The sequence below is a fragment of the Lepisosteus platostomus genome, chromosome 1 (assembly GCF_059453375.1).
Source record: "Lepisosteus platostomus isolate fLepPlt1 chromosome 1, fLepPlt1.hap1, whole genome shotgun sequence".
Classification (NCBI taxonomy): domain Eukaryota; kingdom Metazoa; phylum Chordata; class Actinopteri; order Semionotiformes; family Lepisosteidae; genus Lepisosteus; species Lepisosteus platostomus.
The window spans coordinates 12,775,283-12,794,654 of record NC_142611.1 but is presented as its reverse complement, the minus strand read 5'-3'; the positions used below and the strand labels follow the sequence as shown (position 1 = coordinate 12,794,654).

The 19,372-nt window shown below is 43.2% G+C and overlaps 1 protein-coding gene and 1 long non-coding RNA gene across 6 annotated transcripts; one reads left to right on the top strand and one right to left on the bottom strand.

The window, feature by feature from the left end:
- Positions 1–1,115: 1,115 nt before the first annotated feature.
- On the top strand, positions 1,116–12,535 carry mfap3l (microfibril associated protein 3 like). Of its 5 annotated transcripts, none has more exons than XM_088624662.1 (3): positions 1,116–1,248; positions 2,473–2,900; positions 9,845–12,535. In XM_088624662.1, the coding sequence occupies exons 2-3, from the start codon at positions 2,624–2,626 to the stop codon at positions 10,726–10,728; spliced, it is 1,161 nt and encodes a 386-aa protein (XP_088480788.1). In that variant the 5' UTR covers positions 1,116–1,248; positions 2,473–2,623; the 3' UTR covers positions 10,729–12,535. The 5 variants fall into 5 exon arrangements, with proteins under 5 accessions (XP_088480788.1, XP_088480771.1, XP_088480754.1 ...); XM_088624645.1 differs by lacking the exon at positions 1,116–1,248 and adding an exon at positions 1,269–1,420; XM_088624628.1 differs by lacking the exon at positions 1,116–1,248 and adding an exon at positions 1,427–1,655.
- A 705-nt stretch (positions 12,536–13,240) lies between these two features.
- Positions 13,241–19,030, bottom strand: LOC148677722 (uncharacterized). The gene is made up of 3 exons (XR_015935326.1): positions 18,866–19,030; positions 18,458–18,522; positions 13,241–13,365 (listed from the first exon to the last, which is right to left on the bottom strand). It is a non-coding gene; the product is annotated as an uncharacterized LOC148677722 (long non-coding RNA).
- Positions 19,031–19,372: the final 342 nt, after the last annotated feature.

Sequence of the window (19,372 nt, the reverse complement as noted above, 5' to 3'; positions counted from 1 at the left end):
TACTGAGACTGATGTGCAGCCTGGGGTTATTTTCACAGGAGATGGAACATTTACCCGGATCATGGATAAAACACACAGGGCTGAGTGCAAATGCAAAGCGAGATATACTGTGGGACACCCGCCCCCACCCCCCTCACAACTGGCAGCCCACTGAGGCTCAGCAGGTGTGAGTCTGGCTAGTACCAGGATGGGAGACCTCCTGGGGAAGCTAGGGATGCTGCTGGAAGAGGTGTTAGTGGAACCAGCAGGGGGCGCTCATCCTGCAGTTAGTGAGGGTCCTAATGCCCCAGTATAGTGAAGGGAACACTATACTGTAAAAAAGGCACCGTCCTGCGGATGAGACGTAAAACCAAGGTCCTGACTCTCTGCGGCCATTAAAAACCCCAGGGCGCTTCTCGAAAAGAGTAGGGGTGTAACCCCGGCGTCCTGGCCAGATTTCCCCCTGGCCTTTACCAATCATGGCCTCCTGATAATCCCCATTTATGAATTGGATTCATCACTCTGTTCTCCCCCCCCACTCATCTGATGTGTGGCACACTACTTTGGCAGCCGTTGCATTAATCAGATGGGGCTGCACATTGGTGGTGGTGGAGGGGAGTCCCCATTACCTGAAAAGCGCTTTGAGTGGAGTGTCCAGAAAAGCGCTATGTAAGTGTAAAGAATTAATATTCGTTTTCTCCTTACCTGCACGCCTTTACATGATTCAAACGAATTCATCTGAAAGCAATGCAATGCAATAGGTGTTTCCCAAACTGGTAACTAACACAGATACTGAACCAAAAACCTTTTTACAGAATGGTCCCATAACAAGAACAGGTGCAAAGAATATTCATACTCATTGCATCAGTTTTACTTTTTTTTTGCGGATATATTTGAAAAATGCAATGAAATGCGTTAAACAAATATCTCTAGAAGAATATCTGTTCCCTTCCTCGCGGGCTCTGAGGCTGAGATAACCCACATTTGTACGAGATGTACCCAAGCGGAGAGACAGGTGAACAAAATCTCCTTCCACACTTAGTTACCGAATGGTAAATGACATACCCGTGTGTTTTTTTCTGGTATATAAATAGGTCTATACGGTTAAAACCCAAATCCCACTGAGGCTCGGAAGACTTCTGACGCGCAGTGCAGCAAGGTGCTCTTATCCTGACCCATTTACTTGGCGACGGTCCCACAGCGCCCCAACGCTTCAGCCCACGAAACGCACGACGTCTCCCTTTCGGCGTGGATCGAGGACTAGGCCAGGTGGCTTTCTCGCCGGGAAATCGCAGTGCGGCGGAGAAATAAAGAAACGCGCCGCGGAAGGCAGGGGTGCCGGCAGGCTGGGGGCTAGGATAACATCTCTCAGCTCCGCACCGTGACTCCGGCAGGGAGAGCTCCACATCAGCTGGTGTGGGTTGCAGGCAGAGCATGCTCAGTAGGTTTCTGACCTAGATCTCCTGCAGCAGGCAGCTCAGACTGCAGAGCCGAGTGAGCCTGACGTGTGCGAGAGAGTGCTGAGTGCGGGATGGACTGGGGTTCCTAAATGTTTTAACCGAGTGGGGTTTTTTCTCCCCCTCTCTCTCTCGCCTCACTTTGTTCTCAGATTGATTTTAGGGTTATCGAGCACAGACTCGGTTCTTCCGTTTGCAGTAAAACGGGACAGACGTTTCGTAAGTACACCGAACTTGACTCTTTACTTTTGATGTTATGCAAGTTACGGATGTGGTACACATAGCGGCAGCAGACAGTAATAGAGAGGTGGGGGGAGGCATGAATGCTGTTCAGTTTTCCGGGCAGAGAAGTAAAAGTCACCACGACGTGTTTGGTTTGAAAAAATAAATAAACACAGAGCCAGGTGCAGTTTGGACGACTTAATACGGTTGCTCCTAAGTGAACAACAAGTATAACCTTGGAGATGTATTCTGCCGTGTATTTGATTGTTTTCGTGTTTCGTAGTTGAGAAGACCTTGAAATACTGCGTTTTGTTTTCGCACAGCGTTGCTTTTGGTACAGCGGGTTGGTGGGCAAGTACCGTAACAGAAGTCGTTCCCGGAGAACTCAAGTTACATTTGAAGCCATTTAATAACATTAACTAATGATAGTGATAATATAGAAGGGGGGGGTATCTGTTGTATACATAAAATAGGGATCTTAATGCTTTATAAACCGAATTAATCAGTGCCGTTAAGATGTATGTGATTCAAACGTTTGCCTGCTGGGCAGTTTTTGTGTAAAGGCGACAGTCCTGGTTGCTGGTTTTATTCTGCGGTGGATGGCGTCGTCCTATCCGCTATGTCGCGGAAAGCGGACCTACGGAAACAGGACACTGAAGTTCAGTTATACAACTGAAAATACTGCGGCAGTCTTTTTTTTTTTGCCCTCACCGAAAACGTTACGGAGGCCGGATGAGTTGTCTAACGGGCGTCCCATGACGAACACCCAGGCGGGTTTAAACGTGACTGTCTCTTGTTGTGTTTTTTGCTGTAGGACGATGGTTTCGCCAACGGGCAAGATCGCCAGACTGAGTTCTGGCGTGGCGTCGCACAGATAATTCTCGTCCGAGGGTGACATGCTGACACATGTGAATTGACATCTGCTGGCAAGCGGGCTTGGGAGGACGGGCGCACCGGAGAGGAACATGGACGGACGGAAGAGATACGCGCTCCTGGCGCTGGTGTCCGCCGTCGCCTTGAAAGCGGCCCTGGCGGCGACTCCTGCTCCCCGCGGCGTCGGCGGCGCGCACAACCAGACTGTGTCGGGGACGGGCTCTGTTCCCTTCCTGCTCTCCACGATTAGCCAGATCATCGCCAGGGAAGGAAACAGCGTCCTCATAGACTGCAATGCAACCGGAGACCCCCTCCCACGTTTTCAGTGGTACAACTCCAATGGCAACTTGTTGGACACGGAAGCAAGCGGTAAGTTGCGTGCTTCCTCCTGCAGTCTCCGACACAGACGTGTATGTTCGTGCATAATGATTTCCGAATTGCAAGTCAAACCTGAAATATTTACCCCACCCAGGCTCGAAGTGGTCTGTGCTGTCACACATTAAAAACATCTTCAGTGAGCATGTTTTTAGGCACTTTTATTTAGCAGCGAAGACTGCATGGAACGGGAGAAAATGCAGCTATACTACATTGTAATGCCTTGTGCATAAAACACTATCAGTATATTCAAGGACTGACGGAAAAACGAATGGTTTTCCAATGAGTGAGAATTGAGAATAAATTGTATGAATTAAAAACAAAGGTACGACATCTTTGTGCTGTCATTCTATAAAAGTGAATTATGCACAGCTTTTCATTTATAGTTCAGCTTTTTTGTAAATGTTTAGATGCCGACAGGTAATTAAACCGTAAGTGCTTGTTCTTATTGTGTTCAGGTCTCATTTCCTCTCAAACATGGTTAAAAAAAAAGAACAATACATTTTCAGCATAAAAGACCAACAGACATGTCACAATCTACTTTTAATAACTCACAGCTAGTCTTGATAATTACAGTATGCAAACAATGCCCTATTAAGTGGGTGTTAATAGCAATTAAATAACATAATGAAATGGATTTCACATGCTCGGTGTTGCAGGAGCCGTCCTGTATAATTTCTACACTGCAAATATCAGAGAGTGGCCCAACACTTGTTAGGGTCAATGCTTTTGAAACAAAATCTCAAAAATAATTTTTATTCATTGCACAAGAGAATGGGGTTTCAGAAGTCTGGTGGAGCCAAGAAGATGAGGAATTGTCAGGTTGTGTCCTTGCTGGAGAAGATTATTGGAAGTCATTTGGGCTTTTTCTTCATTAAATGCTTGGAGGTGGAAGGGAGCAAAAAAGGAAAGTTTGGATCCCCATTTTAGACTAGATTAACATTAAATTAATTTTATCTAATTTTTCATCTTTGATTAAGTCTGTTTTTCTACGCTATTTCTGAGCCTCCCACCCCTCAACCCTGTTGATACCTCTTCCTTTAAGTAAATCAGATCCTGTACATACTTTGCATTACACTTTTGATTGAACCTTCTCAAGCAAAAAAATGGGGAATTCAGAAAATCTGAAATTCCTTTTTTTTTGTCTTGCTACAGCAGTCACAAGTCCATTATGGCCTGTCTCTGAGGTGTGATATTGCTAAAAGTGAAATAATACTGACTTTTACACATTGATGTTTGGTGAATCATTTGTGCTGCTTTGTCGGAATTGTTTGCACAACTAATGACTCTGTGACTAAGGATCTGCGCCTGTGGCTGGAAGGCTGCCGGTTCGTATCCCGCGGCCGGCAGAGGAATCCTACTCCGTTGGGCCCCTGAGCAAGGCCCTTAACCCCAACTGCTCCAGGGGCACCGTATAAATGGCTGCCCCTGTGCTCTGACCCCAGCCTTCTCTCCCTCTCTGTGTGTCTCATGCAGAACAAGTTGGGGTATGCAAAAAAGATTCCTAATACAAGAAATTGTATATGGCCAATAAAGTGATCTTCTCTCTTATAATAAGTCTCAAGAGATCCTGATGTGTGAGCATGTCATTAGGGGAATCAGACTTCAAGTCTCAGACCCACTCATAGACACCTCTCTGCCCTTTTACAGTCTGCAAAACTCCCATTTAACATGTGTTGCTACTCTAGCAAAGTTTGCCAAGAAGCTTGGCACTCTGCAGAAGACATCCAAATTCTTAATTTAATTCTCCCAAATAGCAGTGTTTACTCTTGCTGAATTTGAGTCTTTTGTAGAAACCCAGAAATGTTCCCTTAGTCATTTGGCTGTAGGCATACCATGTTTTTTAAGATTATGATGTTATTGGTTTGTGTTCCAGTTTTTCTTAAACAGATTGTGTTCCTTGGTATCATTGCGCTGTAGCTGGTAACATCTAAAGATGAACACTAAACTGAACACACGAAAAGCCTTTTCTTTCTCAACTATCGGCTCAGTGGCATTGAGTCTGTCTGCCAGGTGTTCATCCACCAGACTCTTATGAGAAAGGCTCTTTGTCCTGGTGAGGGTCGCAACAAATCCGGAGTTTATCCCAAAACGCAGGGCGCAGGGTAGGACTGTTCTCGCCCCGGATGGGATGCCAGTCCATCACAGGGCCACAGAGAGAGGGAGGATTGAGGCGAACGAATCGAACTCCGCCAGCATGTCTTCAGGAGGCGGGACCCAGAGCAAGCCGAGGAGAGCACCCAGTTTTCCAGGCAACATGCAGACTCCACACAGAGGGCACCCCAGTATGGAATCAAACCCAGAATCCAGGAGCTGTGTGGCAGCAGCTCTATCAGCTGAACCAAGATACGAGTGCACTCATGATTTTCCTACTGATTTCCCTAAAGCGAGGAAGCTTTAAAGTTACTGACTAATTCTGACGTGACTTGCCATATAGTTTAGTTGGGTTTTTTTCTGAGGGGGTCAGAGAGAGTCTGAGTGAAGCAGATGAGTACTTTTACTATATTTTTATTGAAGATTAAATTAAGCCCCGGGGCTCTTTTGTGGTGTTTGTTTGTGAAACTGATGTCACAACTCCAAGGTTAAGTTCCCTTTTGCTTAGAAAGCAATTTGTTTATTAGCCGCTGAATTATCTACAATACTTCGGTGTGAAGTCGTTGTTAGTAAAGCTTTTGTTTTTCGTTTATACTTCATTCGTTTTCATTTTTTCCTCGCTTCTTAGTATGACTCGTGTGTTTCTGTCGGCTGTTTAGTCTGTGTACAGAGCTGTTAACGTTTTGCAGTAAACAGTAGACAGTGTTAACATTTTACACAGGCGGTGCTGAGGCGTCTGTAGAATAGAGTATATTATTCATTTCCATCAGCTGTTCTTCTCTGAAGAGTTCAGGTGCTGTGCTATTCTCAGAAGGCTGCTTTCAGTCTGGACTGTTCTGCCTGTGATTTATTATTGCAAGAGGTTAAATAATAGCAGCCAATCTTGATCTGCATCCAGAAAGTAATTCCTTGTGTCAGCCTTCTCTATTTCTTTTCTCTCTATTCAATAAAAGCCTGTAATAAATTGTTTAGAACCTTTTTTTTTGTTATATTTGCTGTTAATGCCTCTTTAATTTTTCTGTTCTTTAATACAAGTTTAGAGCAGCTCTCTTCCTCTTCTGTCTAGATTTGGATATACAGTATAAGCCCCCCACTCAGCCTGCAAGGATGGAAGACTTACTTGTTTGCACCAGCTCCTCTTCCACATTGACAGAAAAGAAGGTGGGGAGGGGAATACATTTAAAATTTAATTCATATTCGAACGAAAAGCCTTTGAAAAACGGCAGCTCTCCCCGTTTCGGATTTAGTGAAGGAGTAATTGCTGCCAGTTCAGCCCCCTTGTCTTCTGCGTCTTTGGCCACGAACCAAGGCTGACAGCCAGCATCCTCCTACACATGTACTCGTGGGAGGCAGCTATTATTTGTCACAAAGCACAACAGGTTGCGCTGTTCGTATTTCAAGAGAAATTTAATCAAATTGTAAACTGGAGCTGGTTTGCCTTTGCCTTAATGGCCTTCCTCTGCAGAGAGCCTTGCTGTAGTGTGAAGACAAAGGTCAGGTACACAGACGTCGTGTACTGGGTTCTGTCTTCACACATCAGTACTCACGGTATTATCCAGCACATGTCCTGTACAGTAGATGTTCTAGTTTCGGTAGACTTTTAAGAATCGCTCATTGAGGGATTCTTCTATTTAGTAAAGGTATAAACATGGATGTGGGTAGTAATGTGTTATAGAAGAAGTGAACATCACAGTGCTATGTAGTAATCTGGACTCTATCTCAAGGATTTCTAATCCAGCTCTTTTAAAGGTGTGTAATTATCATTAGTTTTTCTTCAAAATATCCAAATTTTGCAGAGTCGGATTCTAATTTCAAAAGTAAGACGTTTTAATCTTATATCTAATCTTTTATGGATGTGTTTTAAATGTACAGTATCCCTTTTAAAGAGATTCATTGTGCCTGATCATTTCCTGTGCGTATATAAAAGTACTTGACCTCTTTCAAGTGTGCGAACATGTTGCACTCTGCCAGTATGATAATGGGGTGACTCAGATTTCACTTCCAAATAGAAGATGCTAATGACTAGGTACAGTATGCGACAGCAAAGTCATTCTGGTCAGCTTACGTGGTAAATTTCATTAGCAGATTTCAAGTTCTTTGTTTGAATTTGTCATCCACATTATAACCTTTGATTGGAATGTAACTGTATTAAGTGAAAATATTTTATACATTTTCTGCTTTATCTAATGGACCTTTATACTTGTTAATAGTTATGAACTATTACTTGTTATGAATGTACATGGGCCAAACTGACCTTAGTTCTCCAAAGAATAAAGCAATCCATCAGACACAACACTGAATTATCATTCTGTCTCCATGGTAGTATTTTATGTTTTGATAAACATGGCCCTACGTAGGTTAATGAAATAAGGTCCTTGACAAACTTTAATACTTATAATTCAGAGAAGGTACCGTAGGTACCAGAATTGGTCATTTGGGAGTTTTTACTTTTGTAACTGTGGCTTTTGAATGCATCATCCTTGTCAAGAAGCCCTTCACTTTCTTCAAATCGCGGAATTTAGAATTTAGATATGAGAAGTGCATCTTTAAAAAGGAAATTTTACTTTTGGTGAAACTTTCCACCTGGTTAGATTCACAGTTTTGCCATTTGTGCTAATAGCTTGTTGATCAGCTTCACGTGACTGCGTTTGATATGATAGCCACGTCTATGAGATGTCCATCCACACCAGCCTTATATAACCAACCTTTGCCTTGTTTCCTTCAAGTCATGAAGGCCGTTGAGGTTCATAGGCTCTACTTGCATACTAAAAACATTCATTTTTTTTAAATGGTTGAACCAGTTAATATTAATGATTGAAGGAGTGGTATTTGTGTTACAAATTTAACAAGTTTTTAATTCAGGCCTCATAAACGAGCAAGCTACTAAAATAATTAACTCGATGAGATCTAACCTAGCCAGCAGCCATATCACCCTGCAACTCACAACTGGCAACCCACTGAAGCTAAGCAGGTGTGAGCCTGGTCAGTACCTGGATGGGAGACCTCCTGGGGAAAAACTAAGGTTGCTGCTGGAAGAGGTGTTAGTGGGGCCAGCAGGGGGCACTCACCCTGCGGTCCATGTGGGTTCTAATGCCCCAGTATAGTGACGGGGACACTATACTGTAAACAGGCGCCGTCCTTCGGATGAGACGTAAAACCGAGGTCCTGACTCTCTGTGGTCATTAAAAATCTCAGGGCGTTTCTCAAAAAGAGCCAAATTTCCCATTGGCCCTTACCAATCATGGCCTCCTAATAACCCCCCTCTATGAATTGGCTTCATTACTCTGCTCTCCTCCACACTGATAGCTGGTGTGTGGTGAGCGTTGGCTGCCATCGCATCATCCAGGTGGATGCTGCACATTGGTGGTGGGGAAGTCCCCATTACCTGTAAAGCACTTTGAGTGGAGTGTCCAGAAAAACACTGTATAACTGTAAGCAGTTATTATTATTTATTATTATAACCTTGTTACTTTCTTATCCACCTGAGGGTACTGCCCCCTGAAATGCCAGCAGAGCAACTTTATAAAGTCCAAGGCGAAGAGAGGAAATCAATGCGAGCTGTAGCTCTTGTAGCTCAGGTGGATGCTGCACATTGGTGGTGGGGAAGTCCCCATTACCTGTAAAGCACTTTGAGTGGAGTGTCCAGAAAAACACTGTATAACTGTAAGCAGTTATTATTATTTATTATTATAACCTTGTTACTTTCTTATCCACCTGAGGGTACTGCCCCCTGAAATGCCAGCAGAGCAACTTTATAAAGTCCAAGGCGAAGAGAGGAAATCAATGCGAGCTGTAGCTCTTGTGGGTCGGCAATCTTTGATTACGATTGGAAACGTTACAGATTTACATTCAAGCGCTGAATCCTTGACAAAGGCGTGCTTACGGATGCCTCCTGAGCTTTTGCGTTGTATACAGAAGATCTGTTTTTGTGTTTCTGTTTCTTTATCCACTTGCTCACTGCACAGTGGGCTGCCATCTGCAGAGTTAAACATTTACAAAGCAAATGCTGGGTGCTGGTGTGACTGCTGTGAGACCCCACCTCAGAGAATTAAATGCTGCTGCACATCTTTGTAAACACAGCTGCTCAGGCAGAAAAGAAGCCCTGCTGGATTTCAGTGGTACTGGTTGGACAGCCTCCTGCTTGAATATTTCCATGCTAATTGGAGGCTCAGTGGATAAATAAAGTGTAAACGCTGTGTACTTCTTGCTTTGTGGGAGAACCCGAGCATCTATAATAGTATTAATATTTTGTTTTGTAAAACGTAGCTCATTACTGCTTTGAGGTGAAACGCCTCAGGTGAAAAGTTATGAATCCTAGATTTGTAACAAATGTGCTTGACTGTGTCTGTGGTCAGGTTGTATTTCCTTTACTGTGCTGTAAACATTACATAACGCGACCGATAGTCTTTCTCACTTAAAAACATTTAAGAATATAGCCACAGACCCTTATGTTCATGACACCTTCATCCACCTGGATTGTGAACACTCATAGCCCATTGGATTCTTCAAATTGGCCTAGGATTTTATTCCATGCCTAATGATTAATTTCTAGTGGATATAAGGTGTAGAATCTCCTCTTGCAAAGTTTCCAAAATGCATTCAATTTAAATTAGTATTAAACAAAAGGGATAAACCTTAATATTCCCTGTATGATCTTAAAAACTGAGTGTCTGAGCTCCAGAATGAGTCCAGAAATGGAAGCAGCATCATGCCTTAATTCCTGGCTGGGTGTTCATGCAGTTGGGTGTTTATTGTTATTCATACAGTTCTTTACAGTTCACCTAAAGGTGGCTTTCTGAAAGAAGCTTTTAGTTCATAATGCCCTTTTCCTCTCCTCCTTTTAGGTGGAAAGTGGTGGATTTTGGACAGCGGTGTTCTGAACATCACCAGCATCACGTTTGCAGACCGTGGGAAGTACACCTGCATGGCTTCCAACATCCACGGCAGTGTGAACTATACCGTGACCCTGAGGGTGGTGTTCACCAACGGGGACATGGGCGTGTATTACATGATCGTGTGCCTGGTGGCCTTCACCATCGTCATGATCCTGAACATCACCCGGCTCTGCATGATGAGCAGCCACCTGAAGAAGACGGAGAAGGCCATCAACGATTTCTTCAGGACGGAGGGCGCCGAGAAGCTGCAGAAGGCCTTCGAGATCGCCAAGCGCATCCCCATCATCACCTCGGCCAAAACGCTGGAGCTGGCCAAGGTCACCCAGTTCAAGACCATGGAGTTCGCCCGCTACATCGAGGAGCTGGCCCGCAGCGTGCCGCTGCCGCCGCTCATCATGACCTGCCGGACCTTCATGGAGGAGATCCTGGAGGTGGTGGGGGTGGAGGAGCAGAGGCACACCTTCGTCCAGCAGGCCCCCGAGGGCTCTGAGGCGGGGGGGGGCGGCAGCGGCGGTGGCGACGGTTCGGGGGGCGAGGCGGACGTCTACACCATCCCCAGCAGCCTGCTGCGGCGCGAGTCTGCCGCCGCCGCCGCTGCCGCCGACTCCGACGACGGCTCCCTGCAAGAGCAGCCGCGGCACATCGCCATCGAAGTGTCGGTGCACCCGCTGTCAAGCCAGGACGCGGCGTACGAGATCCCGGCCGACACCGAACTGCCACCGGAGCCAGCGGAGTCGCCCGAACCCCAGCCGAGCACCCAGGACGACGGGAGCGAGCTCTCCGAGGAGGAGAAAGACAATCCGAGTCCAGTGATATACGAAAGCCATGTCTAACGTTGAAATCGAATAGTAATTTCCTATGCATTTCCAAAAAATGCAATGCAAGTTAGCAACTGTTTTCAGTTTTTTTTTTTTTTCCAGGCCAGAGGGCTTGGGAAAAAGCACTACTCCAGTTAGAACTATTCCCCTGCCGCTACGCCTTACATGATAAATATTCTATTTAAAACACAAAAGTGTCTAGAAAGTATATTTATTTTTCCGTTTGCTGACTTTAAACCAATTTCTTGCCTCCGTTTCTTGTCCCTTTTGCTTTTTTGCTTCCTTTTAGCTGCTATCACACGTTTAGAGAGCTTCCTCTCGTGTTTCCTGGGATAGGAGATGGGGGACACAAAAAGTGTTTTTGCAGACCTAAACAATCCTTTTCTCCTTGTATTGCATTAATGTGAGTCAGGGGTGACATTCCGGATTATTCCGCTGAATTAACGCCCAGGAGGCAGCTCTTTCATAGCCAAGTAAAGTTTATTTGTTGTTACCAAGTTAATTTTGAAATAAAGCATAGTGCTTTAGTTCACAGCTGCATGTAAGAAGTCTTTTTATTTTTCGCATATTTATGCTGCTTAATTTAACAAAAAATGCTTTTTCCCCCCAATATTTCAGCCAGCGGGTTTCTAAATCAGTGTGGTAGGGTCATTTTGCAGAACGTTTTGTGGTGAAAATCTGTATGTATCCATGAGTGAATCTTTTTATTTGATATATATATTGCATTTAATTTCCTTCAGGTCTTTTCCACAAATAACTAAGTCGCATGCTATATCTGGAACTTCATGTGGAGGTTATATGGAGAGCAGGTAAAAGCTTAGTCCTATCGTTCAGTGAACAGTTACTAAAAAAATCAGTACTGTATATGAGTGGGCACCACAGTATATTTTCTTATTTGGAGGATAATATTCATGTACTGTTCCCCAGTGTTCAAAACTGTGTGTACACCTGGATGTTTTTCCTGGAAAAATTGAGAAATTGTTCTATAGCTGGTTAAAAAATATTAACTCACAGAAACTCAGGAGCTTGGCTGCACAACTTAGGAATCTGTTGTCCGTTCACTGGTGCTCTAGTTTTAGGTTTTACTACACTGTCCGTCTTAGTTCACAGAACTTAGGTGACTAAACACGGTTGTGCATTTAGTTCAAATCAAGTTTAGCTGTAGCATTGCTGTGTGATAAGGATCATCCTTTAAAGACTATTGGTTTGTCTTTCCATTTCATTCACCTACAGTATGTCACCCTATTAAGGGTATTGCGTAACCTACAGCCTCAACTTTTGCATTTCAGCCATGCTAGCAGACGTCCATTTTAAATTCTTTGTGCACGTGGACTGAATACTCGTGCATGTACTGTACGTGCGAGACAAATCCGCACTCCTCAATGGAAATCCTCTGCCTGCTAATTCTGCACGGATCTGCGCTGGGCGCATTGAACCAAGCGAACAGGAATGTTGGAGGCAGTATTGCTCAGTGGAAAGGGAGTATTGCTTTTGGCCTGGAGAAAAGCCGCAGGCTCAGAGTGCCTGGGAATGGGCAGGTCTGCTTTGTTCTGGCAGAGTTCTCATGTCTGTACTCTGCTGCCTGCCTCCAGATTTCTAAAGGAGTTCTGTTGGCAGTTTTTGGCCGCCTTCATACTTGTGTGTGGCTGCTGCATTGTTGCAAACTCCTCAGGGTTTTTGACTCCTTGGTTGAATGTAACCGGTTAAAACCAGTTGCAGTGGTTGACAAAGTAATACAATGCGTGTACAGTATTTCTGTCTCAGTACAGCAAAGAGCAACCAGATACATTCCCAGGATTAAAAGAATGAATTACACCGAAAAGTCTCTTGTGTTTTTCCTCACATGAACTTTGGATAAGCCACCCCCCAATACCATTCTGAGCACTAAATTGTGCTCGACGAACCGTGTGAAGGAAATAATCCTGAGCTTTTTTTTTTTTTTCCTTTCAGGGCGGTCTTAGCAGGTAGGCAGACATATCAATTAGGCAGGTCTCCGTTTTCCAGCTGCAGCATTCCATCTTGGACAAAACAAACCTGTCTCAGCCTGCACAACTTTGAGCCTTAGTGAACTGAGAATGTAGGGAAGAGAAAAACAGAAATGTCACTGGAAATTTACCTGAAATGTGAAGCTTCTGCTGTGAGGCCGGAACTTGTGAGAGTTGGGAGAGATGAGAGGCACAGCAGAAAACGTGTACCTCAGGGTGAAAAAAGTGAATTTATTGCAATAGCAGCACTCATTGCAGCATCCTCGGTTATTTTTTTCTTCTTTTAAAAATATTCACGTAGATCCTTTGGTTGTATGTGATCTCAGTATACAGTAAAAAGAGGTGTACAGAAATTAGCACAGTACTTTAAAGCAGTTAGTTTAAAATTGAATTCAAAGACAATTCGGTATGATATGGAATATCATTCCGCAGTCTTGGAACCACAAAACAGAAAATGACCAAGTCGAGAGTTTAGAGACTCCTGTTGAGAAAAAAGGCCATGTCGTTGGCTCTCTTCGAACTCTGTAGGTGTATTGGAAGGGTGACACTTCACTGGTGTGCTCAGGAGTCGGTTCAGCTCCAGTTCAAGCCCTTAAAGGTGAGCAGCAGGATTTGGAGTTCAGTAATCTTAAGTAGGTCAGTTGGTGGACATTTTGGAGGTGGGTTCCTGAGAAAAAAAGTGTTGAAATAATCAACGCAAATAGAACTTGAATGAAATGAAAATAACTGGTTGTGTTAGGCAAGTGTAATGGTTTTTCTGTTATGCATACTACTATATCTCAAATATAATGGTATATCTACTAAATACACCAGATGAAAGACTATATGCAGAAGATGAAAGGCTATGACTTTAAGTGTATGATATATGATATATCTGTGCCTATGAAGGTAATGTCTGACCAGTAACAGGGTTTAAGGATAGAAGTAACTTGGAGATCTAATTACAGACTAACACTGTCTCATAACATTTAGAAAGAATCGCCTTGTATTCCTAGATACATGGAATGTTTTTTAAAATACACAGTTTTGTAGTCACTTGCACCGTAAAAGTGTGAACAAGGCTGCACTTTTATCTTCACTAAATAAAAGTGAGAGTTAATGAGCAGGGACTAGCCAGTCTCCAGAAATGCAGTCCTGTCAATTTGAGTTCATTACAAAGTGTCCCGTTGAGGCTACAAAACCGCAAAAGTTATGCTTGCACTCCAAACACCTCTCGCTAATGAAATGGCTGAGGCTGGGGCAGTTTCTTGAGGGCCCCTCATTAAAAGACTGGCTGCTGTTCTGAGCTGAGGCAGCCAGCGGTTTCTCTGTTGCTCAAGGCCGCGCTGCAGATAAGCCTGCAGAGGGGATGACATTGAGAGGAGCAGCACAATATTGGAGCTGCACAAGGCCACCACCCCTATTCATTTCCTCCTGTCTGCTCTCGCACAAGGTCACATCACTCCCAATATACTGTCTCCCTGGGCACTTTGTCAGGTGTCTTTGTTTTCAGTGACATTTACACTCACAGCCTTTTCGCCTTCAGAAAATTCTCTCTTTCCCTTGTTTAAGCATTGGATTCTTGGCTTAAGGAACCAGTATAAAAATAACAGTCAAGGATCACAAAGCCTTTTTAACATTTTTGTTGAGTACACTGGAGATTATGGTATATTACCTTTTCATGTCGTTGTTACAACACAAAGCCTGCCACATCGGCACACACGTGAATCATGCCTTTTCTTCCTGAAGGCATTTTGCATTTTTGCTAAAATGAATCCTGTATGGAACTTGCCACATCCGCCTACCAGCTTCGAAATACCACACCTCTCGCTTACTCCGTTTTCGCCTGCCATCCTCCGCCCTGTCTGCTACTGCAGTAGCTCATCTTTCAAGAGGAAGGGGGTTTGACAGAGCCATCTTTCTGGATGGTTTGTCCACCTCCTCAGCCGATGACGGCCACTGTTCGAATCGCATCTCTTTTCTGCCTTACTTTGAGCCTGACTGGAGCAGTGTTTGACCCAAAGTGACCAGGTGGAGTAAATGGGATGTTGCCCACAAAGAGAACAATAAAACTTACCGGATGGTGTTAGCAAATACTCTGATCCATTAAAAAGCCCGGAGAATCAATTAAAAAGCAACATCATTCTGTGTGCAGAATAATCAGACTCCTGTATGGAACGTTTCTTTTGAAAACTGCAAATACATGTTGTATTTTACATCAACATTGTGTTTTCTGTGGCAGTTAAGTGAAAACGTTCTAAATTATAGCGACAAGATATTTGGAAAATTTATTTTACAGCAACTAATTCTTAAAGGGGAACTACAATGCTATTTTTATATTTTGGGGTTAGAAAGAATCAGCACTGATGAGTGCATTACAAACCATAATAAAAGTAAAATGTACACAGTAACTTGTAAAATCTCCAACTTACACCACAAAAGATTTTTCTGGGTATGCACAGCACCATCTTCTGAGATTCAGAACAAGGCAACAGAACTTCCAGTGATGTGAAGCGGCCCAATTACACTGTAAACAAGCAGGCTTGTCAATACATCAATTTTATTACAATAGATACTGTATATTGCTTATGATTTTAAGAAGGTATTTCCTTCAAATACAACTTGTTTGCCTTCACCTAGCTTTTGTTTGCACACTGCATATCAAAATCTTGTAGGGTATTGATTGGATCTGCACCCATGTGTAGTGTACAGGTTTACACAGCACTGCAGTTCTTGCGTCGCTGAAACTTCACTTAATTCCTAAAAAGGAAGGAGCTGACAGAAAAGACAGGCAGCTGAATTAGTGAAGCTGACAAAACAAGATACTTTGACACAGAAAATGAAATTCCCTTGCTTGATTTTTTTTTGGAGATGTGGTCTTGGTAGCAAATACACTTCAGACTTGAAGTGCCGGTTCACAAACCAGTGCAATACACAGTAGTACTACTTTAGCGTAAACATAGTTATTATTCCACCTTATAAATGGTTAACACTGAGTTAAGCTGATAAAACGGTATCGAAGACCTTCACTCCCACTGAGAAACGTGTAAGAAGCAGCGATCAGCATCTGTTTCTTGTTCTTAATTTACTTTTTGGATGGGACTTTCAGATGTGTTTAATGTAACACAGTTTACCCACCCCGCATGAAAGAAACACAGCAACAATATGCTTTCTGCTTTTTGGAAATGGCGGTTCACTTCAGACCGCAATGTGTCAAACCAGGCAATGTTAATGGTGCAAAGGCTTGAAGGTGAGGCCCGTGAGAAAGTGGGAATGTCACGGATGTCAGAAAGGACGAACCGAGGAATGACAGAAGAGCAAAAAGACCCTATGCGTAGCAGCGAGACGGGGGTTAACCCGGGCTCAGCTGGTCAGGGGAATGCCGTATAGAAACCTTTGCCCTCAGCTAGCGGAAGTGGGGCGACCTGGTGCTAGGCGGGTCTCAGGACATCCGAGCGAAGGCAGACTGAAAGACCCGGAAATATATAGCCCCAGAGAGAGAGAGAAACACCGGTAGGACAGCAAAGAACCGGAAATGAGAGACAGGACAGAGAAGGAGCGCCCTCTGGCTGCAGAGGGCATGACGGGGAACAACTGAATTAGGGGCTCAGGCTAGAGAGGGGCTGGGTGCAGTGTCTTTAAGACAGCCAGGGAGAGGTGGAGCACAAACAGCTGGAAATGGCAACACAACTCAACACAACGTCGTGTTAAATAGCGGTATTTAAAGGGGGAACTGCCGTCCCAATTTCTCAGACGAATCATTAAATCTTGGTAACAAAATAACTTCATTGACGGTATGGCAAATTTGGACAAATTGCAAATTGGGTACACAATTGTGAACTTTGTGAAAGTACCGTACGGTTGCCGTGTTGTCACAAACCGAGCTTGTGTGAATTGAGACATAAAAGCCGCCCTTCCTGCTCGCTAGTTGCTGGGAACAAATGAGAAACATGGTCGCCAAACAACATTGATCCTTTGTCTTTTTGAACTCATGATGCCTCACTGTTGAGCATTTGACTGGACACAACACAGAGGATCAAATTAGCAGGAAGTTTCCTTTTCTGAGGGGTATTCAACTAGCCAAGAGATGGGTAATAAACACAGGCACTGATGTTAGTCCCATCGACTAGTTTCTATATGAGATTTAGCGATTGAATAAGTACAAGTTGTGCAGCAGACAATTCATTCTAGAAATGTTCGAAATGTAATCTGCATGCTGAGTTTATAAGTAGTATTTGTTGGCAAAAAGTCAATATGTTGAGTTCAAGTAAATTGCACTTGAAACTTAATCTCTTTTGTGATGTAAATTGGAGGCTGAACACATTACCGTGTAGTTGATAGTTCAGCGTGGCTCCCCTGTAACCTTGTATTGGACAAAGTGGTTAGAAAATGAATGGATTTTAAACAGAAAACGGTCAAGAGACGGAGGACACAAAGGCAAAAGGAAGAGCTGGGAAACAGGCAGATGTAACTGGACATCATGACCTCTGAGAAACGCTACAATCATGTGAGTTTCAGAGTCTGGCGATGCTGGAATTCCTTTCTGTGGCACTAGGACATTATCAACCACATTGGCGTTCTTCAGAGCGGTAGTGTACCCAAGTGACAAATATCAAGTCTTGAAAGCTTATCTGCTCTACAACTGGTTTTCCTGGGAGGAACAGGGTATTTTTCAGGTGCAGTTTTATCTGGACTTAGGTGCTGATATGTAGAAATGCAGCCAATCAGATAACCAAAAGTATCCTGTTTTCCTAAACCATTGAAGTGAAACACTCCGGCATCAGCATCTCATAGCTCTTACAGAATTAAACCAGTTTATTTTAACTTCCTTAGATTAAGTACTAGTTTCAGGCTCATTAATTGTCAACAGTGGCAATGCAGTCAGGCTCTGTGCCCTTGTGAAATTTTACCAAAGTGCATTTGTTTAGTGTGACAGAGTAACAGAGTCACTGTGAGAGAGTATCACAGGGTCTTACATTTTCTTTCATTAAGACTTCAAACATGGATCACTGCTCTCTCTGTGATCGGTTGGACCTTGACTTTTACTCATTTCAATTTGTAATATTTTTTATGAAGCAGTCAGATTTAGTTTCCTGCATTACTGGTTATTAATAGAGGTTTTATATGTAACATCCATCTTTTGCCAGGGTCTATTCTACTGTATACTCCCGCGAGACACAAAAGGATGTTTATTAAGGAGCCAATTATCTTTTTTTTCCTTTATGGTGTTGTTGCTATAACGACCTCCTCTGAAATAAATCAGGTTTTTCAGCTGCCCAAGGTACCTGACTGCGAAGCTCAGATAACACAGCAGGGATAGATGTTTACTTGTTTTTTTTTTCTGTTTAGTTTTCTCTTGCCTTTCCTTAGCAAAACATATCTTGGAAGCTTCCGACATAACATTGAAAATTTGTTTTCAACTGAAAAACATCAAATCCTGGTAAGCATGCTTGCATGTGGACGAATACGATTTCCCGGATGAGATGGGGCAACGTCACGATGGCGAAAACGCTACCTTGTTCTGGGAGCTGCTCTAGATTATAATCTTATCATGTGGAAATGTATCTTTGTGTAAAATTCCTAAAGCATTCCCAGCCTGTGAATTTTGCTTGGCCAATACAACAGTGCCTATACAATCATATGATGTTGAATTATGTGTGTATTTACAATAAAGTTTCCTGCACTTTAGGACTTTTGTTATTTTTTGCCCACAGAAGGAAATTCTTTAAGACAGAGTAGAGGTATAATTTGAATTGCTTTGCTTTATTGGGATTACTCACTTGGTTGTAGACGATGCTGTGGAAATCCCCCAATCCCTCTCTATGAGGAATGAGCCAGGGAGCCGCTGCCAAAAGCGAAGATGGGAGAGAGGGAGAGATTTGAAAATGGAACATGCATAGAATCATGGTGCTTCTGTGTAGGAAGGTGGAAGTCAGCATAATTCCATTCAAACCTAATTAATATTAAGATATTTGCATCACAGCAGTGTATAGCCAGATAACTACAATTCTTAAAACATTGTCTTCTGACAGAGATTAATGGCTTCAGAAGTTCACAAATGGTTAGTTCGTCGGAAAACCGTTCAACAAGCATGTGTATTGTAAACTTAATGTATCTTTGCTTAGTTGGTACTGCAAAGCTTTCAAAACATTTCTATTAGATGTGAGTTATGCATTTTTAGACTTAACTGCAAATGTCTTGTGGCCAGTGGTCAGAGTGATAGATCCCCAAATCTGTTGTCGATTATCCCCAGCTGCAGTGATGTCTCAAAACCAGCTTGCAGGCTGCTCAAGTGGCTGGCATTTCCATTAATAGCTTTTTTACCATCTTAGTCACACCTGATATTCACTCCAAAGCACTTGCAGAAGAAAAATACATTCAATTAGAAACAATGTACCACTCTACGTTTTCTCGGACACTCATCTTTAATTAGAGATGCTAAAAGAAAACATTCATTGGTTCTGGCACCTGGCATTAAGTCACATTTATAATTGTTCTACACTTAGACATAACCTGGATCACAGTGTAGTAAATACAGTACTGTATTTCTATTTCCTTAATCTTTGCTGGCAGACCTGGAAGCTGAAAATTGTGGAAGTCCAGGGATAATGAGCACATTGCTTCTTCTCCTAAGCTATCCCTTGAAAGGGATAGTGATCCAAGCACAATAAATCACAATGTATCATTGCTTTGAA

What these genes read in the sequence shown, in the direction of transcription:
- mfap3l (XM_088624662.1), top strand. Translation starts at nt 2,624, where the DNA reads ATGGACGGACGGAAGAGATACGCGCTCCTGGCGCTGGTGTCCGCCGTC. An exon ending in GTTGGACACGGAAGCAAGCG is followed by an intron (nt 2,901 to 9,844) that starts GTAAGTTGCGTG and finishes TCCTCCTTTTAG; the next exon opens with GTGGAAAGTGGTGGATTTTG.